This window comes from Sceloporus occidentalis, unplaced genomic scaffold (genome assembly GCF_023333645.1).
Source record: "Sceloporus occidentalis isolate IW3139 unplaced genomic scaffold, rSceOcc1.0.p SCAF_2, whole genome shotgun sequence".
NCBI classification, from domain to species: Eukaryota; Metazoa; Chordata; class Lepidosauria; order Squamata; family Phrynosomatidae; genus Sceloporus; species Sceloporus occidentalis.
Genome location: NW_028316982.1, coordinates 33,627,082 through 33,645,068, shown reverse-complemented (window position 1 = coordinate 33,645,068; position 17,987 = coordinate 33,627,082). Strand labels below are relative to the sequence as shown.

The 17,987-nt window shown below is 40.5% G+C and overlaps 1 protein-coding gene across 2 annotated transcripts in view; it reads right to left on the bottom strand.

Annotated features, from left to right (window-relative positions):
- Positions 1-17,962, bottom strand: part of LOC149318135 (ceruloplasmin-like) — a 37,534-nt gene extending 19,572 nt beyond the window's left edge. The window contains exons 1-9 of one of the 2 annotated variants that reach the window (XM_089509069.1): positions 17,778-17,962; positions 12,430-12,674; positions 9,986-10,198; positions 9,286-9,459; positions 7,930-8,184; positions 4,930-5,092; positions 3,200-3,339; positions 914-1,054; positions 558-769 (exon numbers count right to left, since the gene is read on the bottom strand). In XM_089509069.1, the coding sequence (XP_089365195.1) occupies positions 558-769; positions 914-1,054; positions 3,200-3,339; positions 4,930-5,092; positions 7,930-8,184; positions 9,286-9,459; positions 9,986-10,198; positions 12,430-12,674; positions 17,778-17,932 (1,698 nt within the window). In that variant the 5' untranslated portion in view covers positions 17,933-17,962. The remainder of the gene's footprint in view (positions 1-557; positions 770-913; positions 1,055-3,199; positions 3,340-4,929; positions 5,093-7,929; positions 8,185-9,285; positions 9,460-9,985; positions 10,199-12,429; positions 12,675-17,777) is intronic. The other variant, XM_089509070.1, reaches the window with a different exon arrangement.
- Positions 17,963-17,987: the final 25 nt, after the last annotated feature.

Genomic DNA, 17,987 nt, shown 5'->3' with positions numbered 1-17,987 from the left:
GAGAAAGCAGATGGTAAGGAGGTTCCTATATTGCAGTTTATTATCCAGAGCCACTTTTAAAGACATAGGTTAGGAAAATAGGAATCATTTAGTATAAAGCCCTAAATGGCTTGGGCCCAGGATACCTGAAGGACCGCCTCTCCCCATATATTCCGTCCCGCACCCTCAGAACATCTGGGCAGCAACTACTTAGGGTTCCCGGGGCCAGGCTTGTCTCCACTACGAGGAAGACATTTTCCATCGCCGCCCCGGCCCTTTGGAACACGCTGCCCATAGAGCTCTGCTCGGCCACCTCCCTGGCCCAATTAAAAAAGGATCTGAAGACCTTCCTTTTTGGCAACGCATTCCCCGACTAAGTTGTCCTACGGACCTCCTTCCTCCTCACTGGCAAGAGGACCGGCTAACTCGGGGCTTTTCTGTTTTTTATTGTAATGTTTTTAATGGTGTATAATGTTTTCAAAATGTTGTAAACCGCCCTGATCTGAGGAAGGGCGGTATATAAATAAAATTTTTATTATTTATTTATTATTATTATTTACAGTGGGATAATGCATTACCTGTCTCCCTGAGGGAAGCAAAGCCCCTTTCCTGCATACCAAAAGTGGGCCCACCAAACCAGCACTGGTGTCCTTGATGGGATCTGATGCTGAATAATACATCCGAGTTAGACAATCTGGATCTTCTGGAGTAGGACCTACAGTCTCTGGCACCTCCCACTCATAAATGAATGTGTTTCCAGGATTTACATGAGAGGATGGTCTTACACTGCCTGTAATACGTTCAGAATTGAAAGGAAAGTCTCAGTAAGGGTCAGAAGTCAACAATTACTCATCACTACATACATGTTGAGAAATATGGTTTACTTCTTCCAGTTAATACAAGTTTAGAATGGTCTACAAACACACATATTTACCTCCAGAATTGGTACTGAAGAAAGAACCCTCATTGTCTTTGCTGAAGCTCAAACCATGTGGCTGAATACTGAAAGGAATACTGGCCTTGTTTCGAAAGGTCACCTGGATAGTCTCACCAACCTCTGCTCTAATTATGGGTCCTAGTTAAAAATAAGATTTAAAATACTGCACCATAATAATCATGAGACTATATATAAAACGGATAAGTCAAGAAGGCCAATGTTTACTTATGCTTCACTTCAGCAACATCAGCACCCAGCACCCTCACCCATGAAACCTCTATATTGAGCAATAGGTACTTTCCCCACAAATTCCTGGCATACCCAAAATAGCATTGCTTCAGGGCATAGCAAGAGTCTAGGTTGTGCATTCCAGGGCACAGTGGAAAATTTACAGTGGTATCTTACAGGGAGGCCTAGTGATCCATTGGTTAAATGCCAATACTGCAGCCACAACATTGTGAGTTCAAACCTGCAGGACTCTAGGTTGACTCATTTATTATTTTTCCAAGTTTTATTTCCTGTCTTTCTCCCACAGTGGCAGTTAACTGGACTAGTCTGGGATGTGATACCAGCCTTCCATCCTTTCATAGATCAGTAAAACGAGTAGCCATCTTGTTAGGGGCAATTGGCTTACACATTGTAAACTGCTTAAAGAGTGCTTAGGCCTGAAACAGATGGGCAGATGGGAGTAGCTTCCAACCACTCCAGGGCCATGACGTTTCCATGACACATGACTCTGGAGTGTCCAGAAGCCACCCTAGGGCCTTGGTGAGGTGGCCTAAGGTAGCCCAAGACCAGCCCCAGAAGGAGCGGATCTTTTCTGCTCCTAGTTGAGACCATGGCAGGAGGTGCCCTTGGGGCTGCGGTTTATGTTTGCTACAACCCTGGGGCGATTGAGCTGGGAGCAGCTTCTGGCTGCTCCTTCCTGCTCTTCCACTTTGCCCCTTAGTCAGAGGCTGGATGGACATCTGTTGGGGATGCTTTGATTGAGATTTCCTGCATGGCAGGGGGTTGGACTGGATGGCCGTTGTGGTCTCTTCTAACTCTATGATTCTATAAAGCAGTATAGAAATGTAAACTGCTATTGCTTATAGCTGTTCACTACTGTCATCAGGTAATACTACAGCAAAGGGAACATACAAGTGTGGCTGAAGCCAACAGAGGACACTTTACTGAAGGATTCCAAACTTGGAGCCAATCTTGGCCAAGATTCAGCATTATCTTTTTCTGCTTGAGTCTCTTCCACACTGATAATTCAACTCAAATACTCATGTTAGACCACAGTCCTACAAGGGAATTGTCCTGAAAAATATCCTTAGCTATTCAAGAAACTTTATACTTCATTTGTATCGCATCCCAGACTAGTCTAGTCCATAGTTGCTTTGAGCAAAACTGCACTAACATGCCCTCTCATCCCTAATCAGACTGCAAACTGATAATATTGTCTTCTTTGCCTCTCTTAAAAACCACTGTCTATCTTAAGTCTTTAAAAGGTTGTTTTTTGTTGCTGCTGCTACTGTTACATTTTTCTTTATGTTATTTATCTGGACTTAAATCCAATTGTAAGTCTCAACTAGAGTAGATCCATAGAATCAATGGAACTTATGTAAGTGTTGGCTTACCAAATTCCCAGTAATTCAATGAGTATACTCTACTTCAGACTCATTGGCTTTAGACCTTTATTTATGTCCCATCTTTCTCCCAAAATGGGATCCAGAGCAGCCTCCCAGATTATTAAAATACAGGTACAGGTAAAAACACACCTAGCACAATATTAAAATTCGGTTTACCCGTTGTACTGTTAAAACATAACTGAGATAAAACCAGTTTTAAAATCAAATAATTAAGCTACAGGGGCCAATTTTGGCCTGCACACCCTCCTTACCTGAAAAAAGGCTAATGAGCAGATAAGAATGACACTAAAAGTTTCAATACATGGGGGGCAGGAGTTGGGATGAGTGTTTTCACAGTATCCACCACTTAGTTTTATCAAAATTGGGCAATTTTCATATATATATATATACACACACACACACACACCAAATGTTCAGAGTGTGGCAGCGAGGAGGCTTTGGGGAATTTATGGGGCCTATGGATGTGTGAAAATTGCCTAATTTTGGCAAAAACTAAGTGGTGGATACTGTAAAAGCACTCAACTCAACCCAACTCCTGCTCCGCACATCTGTTGAAAGGTCCTCCATTTGTCCATCCCCGATTTAAAAATGCATTCCATTGAAACCTCTCTCTTTGCCAGCTGCTGACTGCTAGTGATTTGAATTTTACCTAAAAGTCCAAGATGTTCCTCGCTAGGCAGCCTCCTCTGGCGTGTTGTGAATGCATCGTCAACATACTCAGAAAAGAGAGCTTTCTTATAAATTCCACCAATTCTTTTGTCACCTTGTTCAAAAAAGGTCTTGGCATCCCTGTGTAGCAAAATAAAATACTCCTGAACTGCCTTCTTTTATCATCAAAGAGAAATATATTTCATCTTTCGCTTGAATTTTTGATGGGTCTTTTGATGGGTCTCCCATGACAGTAGGAGATGTAAATCTACCCCAGGTTTTAGTCCCAACTTCAAAGGAACCCTACCCTCATAAAATGCATTCAGCACTTTGGATAGCTCTTTTATACACCAGAGTAAAACTCAGTGTGGATTCACTGTTCTCCTGACATGGAAGCCACCAGCCATCATCGCCTTTAGCCCAACTCAGCTCAGCCCTGCCAAAGCAGACATGTTACGTTTTCTCTTATTTCTTGGTTAAAAGAAGCATTGAGAGAGCCTTCATGGTGGTTGCTCCAAGGCTGTGGAAACAGGTTCCACAGGAGGTTAGGCTGGTCCTCTTTCTGGTCTCCTCCTGCCAGCAGGCAAAGATCTTTTTATTCAAATAGGCATTTAATGATTAATTGGTTACAAGGAGTCCTTCTTTGGGGGTGGGGTGCCAGATTTTAAACTTTACTGTTCTGTTTTTAAATGAATTTACATTTTTTTTAAAAGTGTAATGGTGTTTTAATATGATGCGTTATCATGTTTTTGGCTTACCTACTGGGAAAAAGTAAAGACATGGTCGTGTTAGGCTGTATGAAAATGTAGGAAAAATCAGTATGGAGAGGGATTTTGTAGCACCTTTGAGACTAACTGAAAGAAGGAAGCTGTTAGCATGAGCTTCATAGACTTGAGTCTACTCCCTCAGATGCATCAACGAAGCAATGAATTTTAATTATAAAAAAATATTTCCAGCTAAACATTTTGAAGAACTTCTTTACTATAAGAACTGTTCAAGAGTGGAAGGGACTGCCTTAAAGGGTGGTGGACTCTCTTGCTTTGGAGGGCTTTAAACAAAGGTTAGATGGATATCTTTCAGAAATGCTGTAAATGTGTATTCCCTCAACACAATTTCTGCAATTCCCTTTCAATTCTAAGATTCTAATTTATTGGTCAGCCATCTGGCCAGCACTGGCCAAATTGTGGGGTGGTTGTGTGGCAGAAGAGGGAAGGAATTGGCCAGCCCTTCTAACAACTGGATCCAGGAATAAAAGACATACTCCCGGCAAAGTTGCGGGATCATGCTGAAGATTTTGGGACACATCACGCTTATCCAGGACTTAACCAATGAAGATCCAGGAATGCTCCAGCAACAAACCATTCCTGGGAAAGTCCTGGAAGTGGTTTGTTGCTGGCGCATTCCTGGATCTTCAGGGGTTAAGTCCTGGACAAGTGCAACATCATCTGAAAATCTTCAGCGCGATTGCGCGACTTTGCAGGAAGTATGCCTTTTTCTTCCCCAATTTCCCCCGTCTGATAATCTCCAAGGCCTTAGAGCAGCTGCAGTACCTGAGGCCTGATCTCTCTCAGCCTGACCTACCTTACAAGATTGTTGTGAAAGTATAGTATGGGAAATAAAAAGCCATTGGATAAAAGGCAGAATATAAACATAACTAGCACATAATGTAATTTAAAAAGAAGCATATGATTTGGCTGCTATTTACTGGATTGTTTGAAAGGTAATACTTACTCATCATGAATTACTTCTTCCCCTGTAAAGTTATTTAATCCAGATGGGGCATAGTTCCAAGTAACTTCCTCTGCTGCAATGTAATAGTGCCTTACTTTAGTGCTCTTGGGGGCAGGAGTGTGATGCTTGCAGTTTTTCACCTCAAAAATAGCCTGCATGCCACCTGGAGAAAATAAAAGCAGATTAGATGGATGATGCTAAACTATGGCTAGTTTACCCCACACACACACACACTCTCTCTCTCTCTCTCACTCACTCACACACACACAATCTCAATCTCAATCTCTTTCTCTCCCTCCTAGATGTCTATAGACTGGAAAAATATATATAATGCTAACTGGGGAAAATTTCAGATAAAAAAGGAAACAATCCAAAAATCAAACAAACCAACCCCATTTATTTGCAACATCCAGTCTCTGGTTGAATCATAGCTAGTTTATTCATGTCCAAAGCTTGGAAAACTTACTTTATGGATTTTGATCAGCATAGTCAGCAGCCATGCTGGTTGGGAGAGTCTGGGACTTGCCCCCAAAAGTAAGTTTTGCCATTTCTGGCATATGTTAGTCAGATTGAAATCAGAGGAATGTACTTCAGTCAGGTGACTAAAGTATGAATAAGGCTGCATCTCCATTGCAGAATTAATGCAGTTTGACACTCCTTTAACTGTCATGGCTCAGTGGGCCCATTCACATTACAAAAAAAATCGGTTCTGAAACCGATTCAGTCACGTGAAGTTCCTACTCACCCCGAATCTCACACAAGCGAATCCGAGGCTTGCACACCCGTTCCGTGTTAAATGGCCCCTAGCGCGGTGTTTTTGAAATCGGCGCAAATACCGTTTCTTTTGGAAAACCCCGGGTCCTGGGAATGAGAACTTGGCCTCGATCACGATCGAGGCAAATTGAGGGAGGGATTTAGGTCAGAGGGTGGGCAAAGGGCAAGGCATTTCCTCCCCTCATCGGAGGGGAGGGGGAGGAGGAAAGAGCCCTGGGAACAAGGGAGCAAGGGAAGGCATTCTTTAGGAGCCTCTTTTCCCTGCATCCCCTGCCCAAAGCCCTCTGTCACTGGGCATTCCTTCCCTTGCAGGAGGAAAAAATTCAGGTCACGAACGGAGCTCACGTCAGGCAACCCCCCCCCCTTTTCAAATTCAAACAATTTTTTTTGAGCAAATATGTGCATTGTTTGTATTCCAGAGGCAGATAGAGCTGGGCTTGCACTTTATATCCTTGGATCTCCTTGCTTTCTGCAGAGGGGGAAGCTACAAATGTTGCAAACAATCAATGTTACATTTTTAACAATTTTTTTTGAGCAAATATGCGCATTGTTTGTATTCCAGAGGCAGATGGAGCCAGGCTTGCACTTTATATCCTTGGATCTCCTTGCTTTCTGCAGAGGGGGAAGCTACAAATGTTGCAAACAATCAATGTTACATTTTTAACAATTTTTTTTGAGCAAATATGCGCATGATTTGTCTTCTTGAGCAGATACAGCAAGGGAAGCAAAGGGAAAGCTAATGTTGCTTTTAAAAGCATAAAAAAAATGCATGGCAATCCCATCCTTTGCCTGGGACAGGGGCAGATCTGACCCAAAAGCCCACAGGTTTATAAAAAGAGAGAGAGAGAGAGAGACATCTCTCTCCCTGCTTCAGCCGCTGAAACCCCTGTGCCTGGCTCTTTAAAAAGGGAGGACACTTTCCCCGATGCCCTGCAAACGTCACCATGACGATAGCTTGATTGGCAGCGGCCACCTCGCCAGCAGACACAGAATGCATTCGATTTCTAATTTGCAGGTCAAAATGCATTCGATTTCAAATTTGTAGTGGGCACTTGCTAACGGAGCGATTCGGGGGAGGGGCATCCGGATCAGCCCAGTTCCTTCCAGGTCTTTTCGCCAGTATGAATGGGGCCTTCGTTATAGAATTCTGGAATTTGTAGTTTTGTGAGATATTCAGCCTTCTCTATCAGAGAGCTCTGGTTCCACAACAAACTACAAATCCCAGTTTCCCATAGGATGGAGCCATGCCAAGTAAAGTGACATCAAATGACATTAATCCTGCAGTGTGGCAGCAGTCAGAGTCAGTTTCAACACACCCACCTTTTGCCTCCTTTTTTCCTCTTACATGTAGTGGGAATAATTTGCTAGTTTTAAATTGTTCAATATGCTTTTTAAAATAGTGTTTAAATTATTGTCTTAAGTTTATAATGTTTAAACTAATTTTAGTGTACACTAATTTTAAAACTATTATACCAATAAAGCTAATTTTATTGTTTATTGGCCTAAATCCTACTGTTTGTTGTGACCAGAATAGATCCACAAAATTAATTTATACAAACATTGACGTTCCAAATTCCCATCAATTTAGTGGCTCTACTGAAGTGGAGAGTAACAATTGGATTTAGGTCTTTATGAGATAGGATGCAAAATAAATACTTGAACCATTAGACTTGAAGAGAACATGCCTTTCTAAATCTAAACAATTATATTTATGATTCATTATACTTAGGATAGGGAGCCAGTACAGGATAGTGGATTGAATGTTCTACTAGGAGTCCTTTCGTACTACACAGTTGTGATCATAATTGAACTGCCATGGTTCTTGTCCTATGGAATCCTGGGGTTTGTAGTTTGGTAAAGCACTGAAGCTTTCTAGCTGAGAATTCTAAATGTTCCTCCCTAAACGGCAAATCCCAAGAGTCCAAGGATGGAACCATGGCTGTTAAAATGGAATAATAGAGTAACAACTGTGTAATATGAATGGGCCTTAGGACTCTAGGAGTCTGGGGTTCAAATCTCCACTTAGTAATGGAAACCCACTGGAGAACACTCTCTCACCCTGAAAGGAAGGCAATGGTAAAACTTCTTTGAATAAATCTTCCCAAGAAAATACTATGATAGGGTGACTATAAGTCAAACTCCATCTGGAAGTACATACCAACAAGAGCAACAACAAATATGTAGGGTATGTAAACTAAATAAGAATGAGATCCATTTGTTGTATACCTTCTATATGATCATTGACTTGACAGCTCAGCAGCCATTCCCCATCATTCTCTGGCACCATGAGAGCATCTGCAAAAGTAGCTGGAAAGAGGCTGATGGTGTCAACTCGATGTTTCCTTTCTATCAAGATTTGTCCATGAAAATATGCAGAATGAATATCAGCTTCATTACCAACACCAAAAAGGTACCACTTCACCTTATCCTGTGTACACATCGTGAGACTGGGAAGATATCCATACATATATCCATTGATTGCTTTTAAAGGACAGAATAGATTGAATCATTAGTACAGAAATTTGCACCTTAACATTTGAACTGGAGTTACTTTTAAAGAGCTCCAAGCATATCTAGGTTTTATTTGATTAATGTTGGAGATGCTTAAATTTCTTCAAAAAGCTTAGGAGATGATCGCATGAGGCTAAAAAGTGGAATTGAAGTAGGATAATTGTGTCTATGGCTGAACCTTATCAAATGATGTCGTAGCTGGTCTGTTCTCCACCCGTGACTGTTGCATACCTCTTTATTGATGGGCTTTGCCCGTCAATAGCTAACAATATTGCTGCTGTGCCTTAGCTCTGTGTACGAGAAGCTTCCAACAACAGTCTGGTCATATAATCTCAATCTATCCCTCTTCCCTGTCCTCCAGCTATCCCCAGCCAGCCTGATTTTATTTCCCTTTTGTTTAACCTCCTTTTCTTTTTCTCTGCCCCCTTCCCATCACATTGACATAATGCCTAAATTGTATAAAAAAGAGAAATTAAAATTTAAAAAACAAACAAACCCAGAGCCTTGCTGGATAGAGCAATAGGGCAGGGAGGTGGAGTTAAGGGAAAGAGAGTCCCAGACCAGCAATGGCTGCTACAGCTGCAGTCCTGCAATTGGAAACATGTGATAAGGACTGCACCCAAGGCAATATGCAAGTGTTTCCTTTCATTAATGGGACTGCAGCAAAAATGGGGGCTCGTGTGATAAAAATTCTTAGTGTGTTTTCCTTGGGAAATTAAAGCAGTCTCCAGTCCCATTCAGTCACTGATAAAATACATATAATCTTAGTTTTTAGAAGCAGCATCAAAGATACCAGTCTGAAATACACTTCAGTACAGGGGTGTAAATGTATAACAGCCCAGATAACGAGCAGAAATTTTATGAAACGATGCAACATGGTACACTATGTTAAAAAACAAAACAAAAAACCCTCCATCTTCAGGGATAATCTATTTCCAGACCAGCAGTTGCTGTGTAAAAATTACTGTATGTCACCTGAATGATCAATTTCTGACAAAGTTATGCATAACACTTTGCATACATATAAACAAACTAATGTATAAAATAATCCATTCTGCAAGATGCCCTTACAGTGCATTTTATTGCTTTCTTGGAAGTCCTCATTCTCTTTGTCAACTTTATCAGGTTCAGAGCAGTATTTCCTGATATTCTCATCCAAGTACCAACTGAAGTTTTCATCCATCACAGCGAACATCAAAATAAATTCTTGGTCAACATCTTTATCTTTTCCATTCTGCAGTGTACCTAGGGAAAACATACTGTTCAAATGTAATATAAAAATGTCCATAATTTAATGGGAGAACTGGTGCATGTGGTTGGATGACAAAATTCTAGGAAACAGTACAGAGAAAGACAGGCACACATTGCATCCTCAAAGTGATCCTGTCCATTCAGTTTAGGTAACCGATTATCTGCCATTCTGACCAAAAACATTACTCTTAATTTTAATCCATGTGAATGAATAGCAGCCATTCACTTAGACAAGTGAAAGCAAGTGGGAGACTAGAGGTTATTTATGTATTTTAAATATATAATCCCCACCCTTTCATTTTTTAAAAAAGGTTCCAGAATGATTTACAATAAATAGCCCCCCAAAATAATAACATAAGGATTAGATTATGGTTAGACATTTAGCATCTCCTAAAAAGATCTATAATACTAAGCACATCCAAAAACAGATTAGCAAAACAGTCCAATCAGAACTGTTTCTTATTTGTTAGGATCAAAACGTCAATAGCCATCAGTCACACTCTATTGTCATATCCTTTACCTTTCCTGCAAATGATCAAAGGTCCAATAAGCCCAGAAGCAATATCCTTTGGGGCATCAATATGGGAGTGGTAAATCCTGGTGACACAATTATTATCACCCTCTGCTGGGCCATGATCTTCGGTTACCTCCCAGGTATAAACATACTGTTCTCCTGGTTGCACAATATCATCTTTCTTTTGCAATCCTGTGGTCATGTCAGGATAAAGAGCACCTAGGAAACACAACAAATCAGTTAAGCAACACATATTATATTATCATGTCTCATTTGAGTTTTATCCTTTACTTATTTCTGATTTTTAATTTATCTTATTTTGATTGTGAATTCATATATATGAAATCCAAACTACACTTTTCATATAGTGATTGATAAACTGAATATGCAAACATGTGTCTATGGGGGGGGGGGGGGGGAGAGAGAGAAGGAAAGGGGGAGAATATCTGTCCTTTATCTGTACCTGTGAATGCAACAAAAAATAATTCTACTAATATTCTACTAATATTTTTTCCTCATTGTTCGAAACATTAGAGGTAATTACTAATGTTAATGAGAAATAGAATTCATTAAGCAAACACCTCAACCCTCTTAGTGTCTTCAAAGAGTATATACATTGCGTGTATTTGTGAAACCACAGGAACAGGGTCCACCATAGACCTATGGAAACACCTGAAGGTGTAAACAGAACCACATATGTGTGGTTCCACAAACAGGAACCATGAAAAAGGATGGCCCCTCACTGCAGGGAGAATCCTATACTGCATACAGCTCTTTTTAAACCTTTAAATCAGTGCACAAAATCTGAGGTAGAGCTCACTACTTTATTATGGCTCTTTTGGAGATAGACAGATGACCACGGCCCTGTCTACACAGGCCAGGATACTCCAGGGGCAACCAGTATATCCTGGCCCCACATCTGCCCTCCCCTGCACCTGTTACCTGGCCTTCCATTCCCACACCCTTTCTCCATTGTTGGCTGCTTACTTCTGAGGTCAGAAGTGAGTGACCTGCAGTGGTGGCAAAGGTGCCAGGTGGTTCAGAGGGAGTCCCCTGCAGACAGGTGCCATTGCATGGGAATGGAGGATTCTGGATCTTCCCAGAAGATCTGGAGTAACAGGTAATTTTTCAAAAACCATTTTAAGGGTTTTATTTTACATGCTCTGGTGTGAGACATCATCCAGACTGCTCACACCAGAGCAGGAGTTTGCAAGTCCAAACTGGAGAATGCTACAATGGGTGTGAGGGAATGGGCCTGTTGGCTCGTGAAGCTAGGGCTCATGTTGTACTTCTTCCCAATACATGCATTCCACTGAATCTCTGAAAAGTCATCTGTGTATACTCAAACATTATTGGGCTTGTTGATATCTATGGCTACTCTAATTGTTACTTCTAGGCATGCCAGGTGAAATAATGAACAAGAGAGGGATTACTTCTAGATAAATTGCCTCTTCTACACAACTATTAAAGGGACAGAGTCCCTGTTCCTTATTTTCCTTGGCAACTTTACCTAAATTGAAACAGAGGGGCTCAACAGACTGGCAAAAAGTGCCAGCCTGTACATGCAGTGAGGGCTGAGCGTCACAACTCTCCAAGCCCTTACTGCATTGCCCAGCCACCATTTATGGTGTGCACCCATCCACACAGCGTGCACCATGATGATACATGCCAGGCGCAATGCCCAAACGGTGCTGGATGGAAAGGGCATCCTGACGCCATGCCACGGCGCTTATGACACCCCTTCCAGGAAGCTGCCTAAAGGGAGAGGATCAGTGCCGCTGCGTGTGGCTGCTGTGGTATTGATCCAGGGAGGAAAGGGCCGGTATCCTGCCACCCATCTGTACAGCCCCTTACAGCCCCTTACAGAGCTCCGATCATCTGGGACAAACTTGTTAGAGGTCCCTAAATTTCATCTGGCAAGGACCTCACAGAGGGCTTTTACCGCTGTTGCCCCCTTATTGTGGAACAAGCTTCCCATAGTGCTCCGCTCCTCTGCATCATTGGTTTCTTTTAAGAAACAATTAAAAACATACTTATTTCAGCTGGCTTTTTCACTTTAGCTAGTAGTGTTCTTCTCTTTCTGCCCCTGTTTTCTGTTCTTCTGTCCCTAGAGTACTGTAAATAGTGCTGCTTATTTTCCCCCTGATGAATGTGATTTGTATAGATTCCTGTTTATATCTCCCTGTAATGCTGTTTTAAATTTTATACTTTGATGTTTTTAACTGTATTTTATTGTCCTTTAATTTTGTAAGCCGCCTTGATCGCACTTGTGGAAAGGCGGGGTAGAAATAAAAATTATTATTATTATTATTATTATTATTATTATTATGTAGACACCATTTATGCTAGTATATTCAACAGAAAGCTATTAATTCAGTATTTCTGAATTATTTCTGAAGTCTTGTTAGACCTATTTCTGAAGTCTTGTTAGAACAAAAGGCAAAAACTACCTTCATTTTCCTTTGTGTATTTGACCCCATGGGGATGAAGAGTGTAGGCCCTTGTAGCAAAATTTTTCAAGTGAACAGTAAAGCTGTCTCCAACTTCTGCTTTGAGAACAGGGCCTAGAAAACCCAACCAGGGAGGTTTTTCAACAGTCGTTTTATAGGAGTCATCTGTGAATTGTACATACACAGCTTTTTTATATGTGCTCCCTATCCGGTCCGGACCTTGCTGTACAAAGACACTAGCATGCCTGAAAGAGCAACAAATAGATAATCATATTAACTCTTAGATCATTTTTCAAAAGACACTTATTTACAATAATTACCACTACACATAGGCTCCAGACAGCAAGCCATGTAAGCATCAGGCTAACTAGTAAACAGATTTTCTATTATGCTTTTTTTACAATATACAAGAAGTTATAAATGCATAATAAGATTAACAAGTTTTTAATAATATCCAGTATTAAAATGTATAGGGAAATGGTCCCCAAACTTTGGTCCTTCAGATGTTTTGAACTTCAGCTCCCTGAATTCCTGGCTGTTAAATTGGTGGGGGATAAACCCAATGTTAGTCTAAACTATATGAGACCCATTGAAATCAACAAGACATGGTGACTAGAAAGCTCAATTCATTTCAAGGGTCTCCTTTAGCATCAACTAGCATTGGATTTTGTAATAATGAATTAAAAAGAGGCTGATATCCAATCTTTAGTTGGACTGGACACATTGTACCAATGAAATTTAAGTAAATGTTTACTTACCAAACCCCCACTGATTCAACTTATTTGAAAACCATTGTTTTGGTTTTGCTGAATAGAAAATTATTGCTCACCCATAGAAAAATAAGAAGAAATCCAGGAGTTTAGTGTAGATGGTATACATTTCTCCTCCACCACCACCCTACATGTATCACCAACGACTGGCATTCATGCACATGCCCAAGAAAAATGCACAAATTTGTAACAGCAATTTACAGTGTATGCCAGATTATGCACACATGTCACTATGTATAACTTCACTGGATAAAATCCTGTGGACACCCCTGAATGGGCAGCCATGATAGCATGGAGCCTGGAAAAGTAACATTTTAAAAATGCAGTTCTCAAAACCTTGCAGCCAGCATGAATTCTGGGACAGATAACTAAAAAAAATCCCAAGATACATGAAAGCAGAAAGGAGGGGTTGGGCCCTCTGAGCAGGGATGGCTGGTTGGTCCATTGCCATGGGAGCATAGAATCCACTCCTAATTTACTTCCCGCAGTTGCTCTCAGGAGCTTGGTCTCAGGAGGTCAGTCCGCAGTTATATGAGCAGATATAGGAGGAGCACTGTGAATCAAGGTGCTGTTCCAAGGACAATGAATCTGCCATGAAGGTGAAATGACACTAAAGGTATTACTAAAATGCATTTTGTTAATGATTCTACCCCCATGTTAACCACCTGCAGTGTCATATTCAGAGTGTGATAGGAGTCTCCTTCTTTGATAGTTTTTAAGCAGAGGCTGGGTGCTTTGATTGTGTGTTCCTGAATTGCAGGAGTTGGACTGACTGGCCCTTGAGGTCTCTTCCAACTCTACGATTCTATGATTCTGCTCTTACCAGGCAGCATGCAAAAAAAACCCATCTCTTACCCCAAACAGGGTCAGTATCATTTGTCTTTGTTTTATGAGGCCCCTGTCCATAGGTTATCCAGGGGCCCATTCACACTAAACAATTATTGTCCAATTTTACTGTTATGGTAATAACCTATGGAATCCTGCGATTTGCCATTTGAGGAAAAGCATTTAAAAGTTTCAGCCAAAGAGTTCTAGTGCCTCATCAGACTACAAACCCATGATTCCATTGGATGTTGCCTTGCCATGGCAGTGAAAGCAAAACCATAGTGTTACAACAGTGTAGTGAGAAACGCCTCACTCTGCAGGTCTCAGGCGGTGCTTCTTCTAAGGGTTTAACTCTCAGGAAGTCCAGCAATACTACCTAGGAGGTCCCATTTGCTTACAGTTGACCACTAAGCAGCTTCTAAGCAATGATGAATTAGGAGGACTGTGTTATTTCAAAGGGAGACCAATGTTGTAGAAAACGGGTCAGTTATGAGCCTGTTTTCAGGAAGCACTGTGAGCCACAAATTAAATTGGAGCTGCATGTTATGACTCTTCTTGGACTGTCTAAATAATTCATATTTAATTGTAAGGCTTCCTGTTGACAAAAGCATTCTGTCCTTTTCCTTCTCATTCCCTGCAAAGATAATAGCTTTCATAGAAAAACACTGCATCATAGTTAAGATTCCTGAGAGCTAAAGGGTTTAACTGGAGGTTAAAAGTGAAATGTCAAGCCTTGCAATTCAAAACTGATCACCAGTGTAACTGGCACTGTCTGCAATGAATTTTCACCAAGATGAAATTTGACCCTATGCCTCTGCGATTTTTCAGACAGCTAATAAGAAGAACAGGCATACGAGAGCATACAGGTCTGTTGTATGTCTCTTGTCAACACTGGCCACCCTTCTCCTAACCTTTCTTCTTCAGACTTATACTCTATGTATATTGCTATTGCTAGGGTTTGTGTTTTATGTTGTTTGGTTTTCTTTCCCTTTCTTGCCCAATAGCTTTCTGTAAAGAAAATAAGATTCATGCATATCATGTAATGCCCAGATTGCACAAATGTATTATGTTAAGGCCCAGGCTTCTTCTGTTGATTTTGAATACTAAAGCACACATTGTCATTCTGCAGTGCTGTCACCCAAGGGCATCTGGATGCATTCCGCTTGAAGTGAGCCATGAGGAAATATTAACAGATTTCCTCTTTGTCAGTTATTTGCTTTTCTTTGCTATTCAGCACTTTTTCCAGGAAAGAGCATTGCTCTCCATTTTGGCACCTTTCATAGGTCTGTCCCCACACTCATATTTCTTGGATGCAGCTGTGTTAGTAGAGTTGGCTATCACCTGGTGGAGGAACTCATGGAATCACTCCCCACACACATCGACCCCCTCCCATACAAGACCATACAGAATCCTTTAATGTTTTTTGTACTAATGTTACTCATAAATCATAATTTCTGTATACCATGCAATGTACTGGTAATGGTTGTCACATAAACAACTACAAAAATTAAAATTATACCATTAAATTACAATGTTATATGCACATCCTAAATGTATTTACATGTACATAATTTCAAGTGGTTAAAGTTAAAAGTTGGTAAGATGTGGTGTTTTTAAATAAAAGTTTAAAAGAATGTTCAAATTTTTAAAAAAATATTTAAAATATTTATTTATTTATTTATTTATTTATTTATTTATTTATCTATCTCCTTTCTCCTCCCACTGAGCCTCTCCCCACTCAGTGTTTTAAAAGCATGCAGGTGAATGCCACTGACCATTTCTGCCAAAGGGCAGTTGTTTGGGGAGCAGTGGTGTCACCACCGCCCTTAGGATGTCACCTGGTACAGCAGATACCCCCTGCAACACCTCATGAAGACCCTGCTTGGATGTTCATTGCTAATCTTCAGGATGGTTTGGAGTTTGTAGGTTATGCATTACAAACAATAAGCTACTTGCAATTAATTTGCAGTTTGAAAATACCATGTAACAGATAGCTATTTGTAATTAGTTCCTTTTTGCAGTAACAAAAGTATAGCTATATTACTTTATGACTGTAACTTGATAAGGAACAATTTCATTCACTGTGTGATGTGAATGCAACTTTTAGTTATTTTAATAGTTATGGAGTGTGATTGTCCCTCAACAGAACATGAGAAGGTTTCCAAAGTGGAGAGTTGGTTTGATATTCAAGGGGTTAGGGGGGTTGATTTTGATCAATGATGCTTCATGGACATTACAACACCTAGACAAAATCTGGAATCCCCAGGAATGAGAGAGCAGAAAGGGGTGTTGAGGAATACAAAAGGAATGAAAGAAGGATTCTGGTCTTGTTTCATGGCAGAACACATCGTTTGACTTCCAGTTTCTATCAGAAATGCAGAGTAGGGAAGGGGGGATGGCACTCTTCAAGCAAGCTCCTCCATCCGCACACGTTTCAACATGGCTGTGTCTACGTGTCATACACACCACCTATTACAGTACTATGGATGCTATCGCAGCCACATCTATTCATGCTGGAGCCTAATCTTACATTAAATTATAGCTGATTAATAAATATATTAGGGGATGTTTGGAGGTTTACAAACCTCCATTTTTTGGTGTGGCTGCTGGCAGTTAAGGTAGGTTTGAACAGACATTTACAATCATGGCAATACTACTAGGGTCATGAATACATAGTATTACAGAATACAGAGCAGTTATGCATTTGTAACTCTAGGTTATGAATCAGTAACTACAATACAGAATGCCAGCCTACATTTATTAATATAAGAGTCCACACAATTGTTTATATGACAAAATAATTCTCCCCATAAATGGTTTTTGACTTCCAGGAAACCAGCTTTGAGTAAGCAGATTTATTGCTTTCACATCTACACCCACAGACTAAGGTCTAATCTGCACTGCAGAAATAATGCAGTTTGACATTGCTTTAATTGCCCTGGCTTGATGCTATGGAATTTTGGGATTTATAATTTTGTGAGATATTTAGCCTTCTGTGTTAGAGAGCTCTGGTGCTACACAACAAACTACAAATCCTAGAATTCCACAGCACGGAGCCATGATAGTTAATGTGGTGTCAAACTGCATTAATTCTACACTGTGGCAGGAGCCTGAGAGATAATGTGACAACTACCTTAAATGTCTGAAGGGATGTCAGGGAGAAAATAGAGCAAACATCTTTTCTGCTACTCCAGCATGAGTTAATGGATTCAAGTTACAAGAAAAGAGATTCCACCTAAACATTAGGAAGAACTTGTTTACCATCAGATTGGTTCAACAATGGAATAATACCTTCAAAGAAGGCAGACTCACTATCTTTTAAAGAAAGGTTGGATGGGCATCTTTCAAGAGTGCTTTAGCTGTGTATTCCTGCATGGAAGTCCCTTCTGACCTTTAAGATACTTTGATTCTATAGCATTCTACCCAAGGGCTCATTAAGAAATAACATGCTTAAATAAATTAAATAACTCTAAGATGCTCAGGCAGAATATAAGATCCTGCTGTTTTTCAGTTGGTCATCATGTTCATAGGTGCCCTCATCACAAAATATCAGGGCTTGAAGAAAAGCTGCATATACTGAAACATCCTGTTCTATATAGCTGCTCTATGTGTCTTGCACAGTCTGCACAACATTTACTCATACTGGAATATTGATTGGTTGAAGTACCATTGAAATAAACACACAGAAATAGGTTATGCTAAAATGCTAATGTTTCCTTTGAGTGCAGTTAGTACAAGGCTGGTATCACTTACTCTTCTTCCAAAAATAACTTTCCAGAAATGTTGTCCTTTGTTCCTGGTGCATAATTCCAATTGGCTTCTAGAATTCCAAGGTAGTATTCTCTGTTTACTGCCCAGGCTTGTGTGAAGAAACAAGCCAGTAAATAGCTCAGTACAGCCAGCTTCATTTTCTGTCTCTTGCTGTTGCTATGATCTAATACAAGAAAATGTCCATTTTATAAG